Source organism: Haliotis asinina, chromosome 16, assembly GCF_037392515.1.
Source record: "Haliotis asinina isolate JCU_RB_2024 chromosome 16, JCU_Hal_asi_v2, whole genome shotgun sequence".
NCBI classification, from domain to species: Eukaryota; Metazoa; Mollusca; class Gastropoda; order Lepetellida; family Haliotidae; genus Haliotis; species Haliotis asinina.
This window is the reverse complement of record NC_090295.1, coordinates 48,031,221-48,039,134: the sequence shown is the minus strand read 5'-3', so window position 1 is coordinate 48,039,134 and position 7,914 is coordinate 48,031,221. Positions and strand designations below refer to the sequence as shown.

At 37.6% G+C, this 7,914-nt stretch overlaps 1 protein-coding gene across 1 annotated transcript; it reads left to right on the top strand.

The window, feature by feature from the left end:
* Window positions 1-14: 14 nt before the first annotated feature.
* LOC137268931 (uncharacterized) lies at window positions 15-4,818 on the top strand. The gene is made up of 3 exons (XM_067803550.1): window positions 15-54; window positions 3,152-3,233; window positions 3,956-4,818. Exons 2-3 carry the CDS (start codon window positions 3,164-3,166, stop codon window positions 4,561-4,563), a joined length of 678 nt encoding a protein of 225 aa, XP_067659651.1. The 5' UTR covers window positions 15-54; window positions 3,152-3,163; the 3' UTR covers window positions 4,564-4,818.
* The last annotated feature ends 3,096 nt before the right edge of the window (window positions 4,819-7,914 follow it).

Below are 7,914 nucleotides of genomic sequence, written 5' to 3'. Positions count from 1 at the left end.
TTGCATTCGAGGGTACTCGAATAAATCAATATGGCTGCGCTCTTGTAGGAAAACGTGAGTAGTTAAGCCAAAATAATAATCTATTTGATCTTCAGGAAACACCTCGCGATTAGTCTTGTCTGTGTATATCTGGCAAGAGTCAGGGACCCCGAGTCAGTGTTTATAAAGGTTTCGTGTGGAACCGTATGTATTCAAAACACTAACGGAACCTGAAACTTTGAGAAGCATGTCGCTCTCAGGTCAGACAATATCACACTGAAGTTAGGTCAGCCGCAGTCACCAATGTTCCATCACTGGTTGGGGGAGTGAATGTTGGGATATTTTGGTAGATCTTTGTCTCAACAGAAAAATGGCTCTGGTGGGCAGGATCAATAATTTGACTTATTGCCTCTTGTCCCGACAGAGACAGATGATACTCATTCACGATATCAACTACACCTTTGCCTGATCTGATGTAGATGCAGTGATATAGCATTGAGTGAGTTTTGCTTTGCTCCATATTCATCAATACACCTGCTTGTTGATGGCCGAAAAATCCAGTGATCAGAAGCTTGAGCATCAACACTTCACAATTGAGATACCATGTTTCTACCAAGTAACAAGTCTGACCTCTAATGATCATGATGATAAGCATGGATTACTGTAGCTCCATCCTAGCCTAAGTAGAAACAGGTCAATAATCAGTTTCAACGCGATGCCACACCTATGTGTGTTCGTGTACATGAACAAGTACTTGTATGGTGTAAATCTGCATTGAATATGCTTTCAGAACATGTTAAGTTAATGTTTCTATGAAACTGGCACATATGTGAAAACCGTCATCAAAACTGACTACTTTTGCCTCTCGTACATCTATTGACGTTGTGAGGGCGGTATGTGTGTCTGTGGCCAGTAGGAGGAAAGTAGATATATTTCAGCATGATGGCAGACATATGTGCGTTCGTGTACATGAACAAGTACTTATATGAGGTAAATCTGCATGGAATAAGCTTTCATAAAATATGACGATCATGTTTGTGTGAAATGTGCACATAGGTGAACATTGTCGTCACAAACTGACTACTTTTGTTCGTGCTTCTGGGAAGTGTCTTTCATACGCGTAACGAAATTGTGAGGCCGTTTGAGTGTCTGTGACGAGCGAGGGGTGGAAAGTAGATGTGTTTCATCGCGATTGTACACCCATGTTCATTCGTGTACACGAACAAGTACTTATACGAGGTAAATCTGCATGGAATAAGCTTTCAGGAAATATAAAGATCATGTTTGTGTGAAATGTGCACATAGGTGAAAATTGCCGTCAAAAGTCTAAAATCTACTGATAGCAGCAAACATCAGTAGAAGTGGTCATGTTTTCCAATGATTATACTTACAACAAAAAGAGTAGTCCGTATGAAAAAAATGTTATTCGTGATTTTGTTACAATTTATTATATCCTCATTGTTGTAACACAAGAAATATATCGCCAAGTAAATTACGTACTCTTCAGACAGTCCAAGACGCAAGACGGATGTTTTGACTGAGCAATTTAGTCAGGCATCAGTTACCTCCCATTAATGACACGGTAACCCAGTCACTTCTACACGAGACGGTTCGCGCAGTTTCGAAGAAAGTAAACATGTTTCAACACAATAACAAAGAGGTGTGCGTTTTTGTGCATCGAAAGCTGGATATATATTATGAATCTACGATGAATGAGCTTTCAGAAAATACTAAATTTAAGTTTCTGAAAAATATGTACATAGGTGAAATTCTGTGTTAAATCTCGTCAATTTTTGCTCAAATTTTGCACATTTTTGTCATTTTTTGACAATTTAATTTCCTCTTTTTATGCCTTCATTCACGTCATCCAATAACTTGACCATCAGTCAGCAACCGTAGCAAATTTTGTTCAATTATTTTCATGAATAACTCTTTTAGACACGTTTTTGTGTGACATGCAGAATTTCTCTGTCTGTGATCAGGCAGTCAGGCGTATGAGTGACCCCCTCTCAGGTAGTCACTTGTAGACGTCACTTGGAGATCGTCTTGCGTACACGTTACATCCTCTACTGATAATATACCAAGAGAGAGAGTAGCACAGTGAAGGGTGTTCAGTTGGACATGTGTGAACAGGTGATCATAGTTGCATGAATAGAATTTGTACAGGCATTATAGTCTTCCAGCCTGAACATTATTTTTTTTAACAGTTGCATATACAACAGGAAAACATCTGACCAAAAGTGATTGGCTCTTGCTACAATAGTACTGACCTTTCATGTCTCTTTGATCCCCAATAATATAGTTGTAATGGCTTGTGATGAAGATGTGTGTTATGAGTAAGTGGGGTTCAAAGTTGTTGTGCACATGAGTACTACAGTTATGTACCGTTTGGGTATTTATTGAGAAATGCACACAAGCCAAAATCAGAATTCAGAAACACATATTAGGACATGTACATTCTGCTTTGCATCCATTTTCTTGATGAGAACATAGCATTGTCGTTTGATTCAATAAAGCTTGCTTGTATGACATACATACATGTATACTGTTTAACAATGATTGGCATTACTTCTCCTTTTTGCAACATTGTACACCATTCACATTGTGCATGACATGTTTACTCCCCTTTCCACTGTATCCCGGTGCAGTATTCATGTAAGCTTATGCTTGTTTATCAATCCGGTTCCTTTCATTTAAAATTAATCTGTTTGAATCATATCATTGCTGTATACTAAACAAGAACAGATAGTGATGAATATTTGCACAGTATCATTTGTAATCAGACAAATGGGAACAACATGAACTGGTTTAGGTTTTAGATTGAGGATCATGGACTCACCGACCATTTCAGGTACAGGGTACATCTCTATTCTGACTTTGTTATTGGTATATTTCTGCATACAAAAACATGCTGACAACAACACCTTCAGACCCATTAACTTACTACAGACTGCTTTATCATAAGCTATCACAACTATTCTTTTATGTAATCTGAAAGAAATGCAAGATCAAAGTAGTCAGTCAGTTAGCAAGATATATTTATGCCCAGTAAACTGCAGTTTCTTACTTGCTTTTATTTTGTTATGCATTTAAACAGCCAATAGTGTTTTCAATTTCATAGTCCTGTGCCATGTCTAATATTTCAATTTCAATTTTGTTTTTACTCTTTCAGTAACATATAAACATGGCTGCATTACGTTCAGCATCAAGTGTACTGCGCCTAGGAAAATCCCTACAACGCCTTTCTGTCAATGGTAAGTCATTATCATAATTGTGACCCTCAAAGGCACACAATGAAAGTGTAAGCTGTGATATGTGAAGGATCACAAGTGGACTACTTGTCTAAGGTCCTTTTGCGATGGAGTGTGCATCCATCATCTTGTGGTTTCTAATTTCCAAATCACCCTCAATGTGTTTCAATTTTACTTTGGTAGTAGATGTTCCACCTTGGTTACTGGAGTTATCTGGTCCAGGGTTGTCATTATCTGATAAGTTTGCAGTATGGAACACTGTATTATAAAGGTTAATCTCATTTGAAGATAAAGCAGTCAAACAGTCAAGGTAGTCCAGTGGATAATGCTTCTGTCAGAAGGTTGATTGTCAAATGCCAGTCAGCTGCATACCAATATTTGTTAGTTGGTGGTTAGCACTGAGGGATAACAGAAGGACTTGTCTACACAGAGTTAGTGTGCTGTGTGTGAGTGGATTATCCAGGTGTATCTTGATGAGCTGTAACTTCAGCATTAGAATGGATTAGAAAGGTTCAAGGTTTTCAAATCTTGAAATAAGGAGTGCACATTGCTGAAGACCAGATATTTCACCCTTAAAATAAAGTAGTAAATTTATCCAAATATATTTCAGTAATTGAATCATGTCATCTTTCATATAGCTTTAACCTTGAAAGTTAGAAGAGAACTCAGTCCATTTAGAATACTGACATCAATAGCTACTGTCAACATGATGTTGTCTTTTCCAGATAACTTTCATGGTTTTTTGAGATGCATTGGAACTCAAGGAGCAGTCAGTGATCGTCTCCATATGAAACACAGTCTCCATGGACACATACAAACAATGATTTCTCCCCAGCAATCAGTTTTGAAACATTTACCTCATAAGCTTCAAAACATGACTCAAGAAAAAGAATACATTTGTCCTTCACGGCTTGGCCTTACACAACCAGCTGTGGCAATTCTCGATCAGTCCATTTCTAGACAAGGGGTGTTAGACTGTCCCACTCTTCCTCAAGCTCTAAGAGATATCATTGTTCCTGAAGGTGAGGTCAAGGTTATATATGACCCAAACTCCCACAATGCACCAGTTAAGGAAGCAAAACACATTATAAAGATAAGGAGAAGGAAAATGAACCGGCATTTGTTGAAGAAGTTTCGGAAACGGATGTTGTTTACGTTGAGAAAACAAAGGAAAGATCTGAGGAAGAAGAAAGAAAAGATATTTCGTGAAGAGTTGCACATGATCAGGAAGAAGGGGGAGGACTTTGATGCAATGGCACATGTTCAAAGTGAGCTTGAAAAAGCTCGCAGAGGAGGGTTTTATATTGAAATATTACCCAAAGAAACCAGGTGAGAAGAACTTCCCTGAATTATTAGTACATCTTAAGACAATTCCGTCAAGAGTGTCATATACCAAATATATCATTTGAATGAAAGGACAAGTTGTCTTTTGTGAGCCTCTAGGTAATCCTGATGGCTTCTACCATGTATTGTGAGATCAGGACAGCAATAGTGCTGTTTGAATGTGGAGTGTAAACAAGATTAGCTTGATTTTTGAAAAATGTGCCATTACCATGGTAAATAAAATGAAATAAAGGAATGTGTGATACTTAAACTGGTCTTGGTTTTTTCCTGTTTCCAATACGAATGTAGATCTGACATTTCCTGTGTTAGGTGATCATGCTGCAAAATTCAGCTGATTCATAGTAAACCTCCAGTACCCTGTGCATGTCAACTCTCGATGTCCAGGTAAGAATAGGTAACCTCCAATCTATACTGGTCATAAGAGATGATAGTTGAAGTGCTGGGCAGGACTTGGTAACTGTTTGATGGTGTATCATATTAAATAGATCATATTGCTGAATGATGTTATAAAATACATATATCACCCTATGTACAGAAGTGGGGAGGGGTGTTGGTTTGGGTGGAAGGGTGGTCATCAATTTTGTACATGTGTTCTGGAGGGAGATTTATTGATCTTGTGCATGTGTTCTGGGGGGAGATTCATTGATTTTGTACACATGTTCTGGAGGGAGATTCATTGATTTTGTACATAGGGGGTTGTCACTTACTTTGTACATTAATTTGTGGGGAGGTGTCATTCACATTGTAAATGCTACTCTATAAAAATCGTCATCACACCCTCGAGCCATAAATTCTGAACGATCCCAGACTATTATAGATATTATTATGGAGGTATCAATGTGTGAGTTCAAGTGTCTGAAATGTTTTTGTTTCCAGTTAGTTAAACAAACCAGTCATTTATGATATGACAGCAGTCTTAAAATGGTAAAAAGATATTCATCAGCAAATATGAATGTGACAACAGTCTTGCAGTTCACAAAGGAAATCTCTTACTTTTGAAACATATCTGCTGTAGACGTTGAAGTTTTCTATTGCAATGTGTTGAAACTTGACACCAAGAATTAGTTCAATAAAACTTGAAAACCATAATGAGGCTGATGAGAGACTATACTGGTGATACTCAGCAGAAGGCACTGTGAGGCAGCACCACCTGTGTGCATCCGTTAATGCAGCTGACACCCATCATTCCCATCACTTTCACACATAACAGCACATAGCTACAACACCCAACACTTTCAACTGATATCTGATCTTCCTGTAAATTGGATAAGCATTTTCAGAATAACAGCACATAGCTACAACACCCAACACTTTCAACTGATATCTGATCTTCCTGTAAAATGGATAAGCATTTTCAGAATAACAGCACATAGCTACAACACTCAACACTTTCAACTGATATCTGATCTTCCTGTAAAATGGATAAGCATTTTCAGAATAACAGCACATAGCTACAACACCCAACACTTTCAACTGATATCTGATCTTCCTGTAAAATGGATAAGCATTTTCAGAATAACAGCACATAGCTACAACACTCAACACTTTCAACTGATATCTGATCTTCCTGTAAAATGGATAAGCATTTTCAGAATAACAGCACATAGCTACAACACTCAACACTTTCAACTGATATCTGATCTTCCTGTAAAATGGATAAGCATTTTCAGAATAACAGCACATAGCTACAACACTCAACACTTTCAACTGATATCTGATCTTCCTGTAAAATGGATAAGCATTTTCAGAATAACAGCACATAGCTACAACACTCAACACTTTCAACTGATATCTGATCTTCCTGTAAAATGGATAAGCATTTTCAGAATAACAGCACATAGCTACAACACTCAACACTTTCAACTGATATCTGATCTTCCTGTAAAATGGATAAGCATTTTCAGAATAACAGCACATAGCTACAACACCCAACACTTTCAACTGATATCTGATCTTCCTGTAAAATGGATAAGCATTTTCAGAATAACAGCACATAGCTACAACACTCAACACTTTCAACTGATATCTGATCTTCCTGTAAATTGGATAAGCATTTCTGAAAATGAGAATAATCTCCCTTACATCAACCTCCAATCTTAAAACAATCCATGTTGTTACACTGTGACTGAGTTTTTAAGTGCTTTGTTACATTGTGTACCTTTTACACCATGTTATTACAACACGTTTGTGACTATGTTGGATCTTGGCAGTGCAAGTAGCTAATGGACAGAGATCTTTGTAGGACATGGTCTGTTTGAACTGGCTGCTGATTAAGGAGCACCTAATTTATTCATTTTTGCTTGTGTCATTTTGGTTTCATGCAGCTGCCAGACAGTCTTATGCCAGAGGACGACTGGATGATTACTTCTATTCCGATGTCTAGTAAACTCTTAGTCACTGTCCTTTATTCCTTATTATCAACGTCAATAAACATATGTAGGCCAGTTTCTGGGTGTTATTGAGTATTTGAGTCATGGCAATATTTCATCAGTGCCAAATGAATTCCTGTTCTTCTAATACTCAAGAACACAAGGATATTGGCCAACACACATTTAGCTCCTAAATGACTACTTGTGCCTGCCCAGAGGAAAAGCTGTCCTGAGATGATACCGGTTGTTAATCCTCCAAGAAACTGAGTGTGTCATTATTACTCTGTACACATGTACTTCATCTTATGAATGTAATAGACCATCCTGTTGTACATACATAATATTGAACATTTACTTGCACAGCTTGTGTCACCAGGACTCATATTTATACTGGAGAAAATAAGTTCGGGATATTCGTATTTTAATGACTGATATTTTATCAGTGAGTCAATGAGTAGATAGATCATTATTCATAATCTTAGAATTTACATATATCCATAACTATTCTTGTCCAGTATATATTCATGTACATGTTAAGATTGTGAGCAATATCAGGGATATTTTATGTCTTCGGATGCAGATTCTGGAGGAAACAAAGAAATTCCTTACTTTGTATCCTACTGTATGGAGTCTCAGTGCAATGATCATTTGTTATTACAAACATCCACACAGCTCAGAATGGTGCAGTTTTCTTGAACACATGAAGAGACAACTAACAGGATTGGCTGTCTGACTTGCCGACTTATTGGAAACATGCCATCGTATCTCTGTTGTGTAAATTGATGCCCATGGAGGTTGGGTAGTTGTGTAGCCTAACAGTTTCAGTGTTTATACATCACACTGATGACCTGAGTTGGAATCCCCACATGGGTACAAATACTACAATTTGTAAAGCCAAAGTTTGAGGGCCCGTACCAGAATATTGCTACAAATGGTATTAAACAAAAAAACTTGCTTATTCAAGAGTCTGT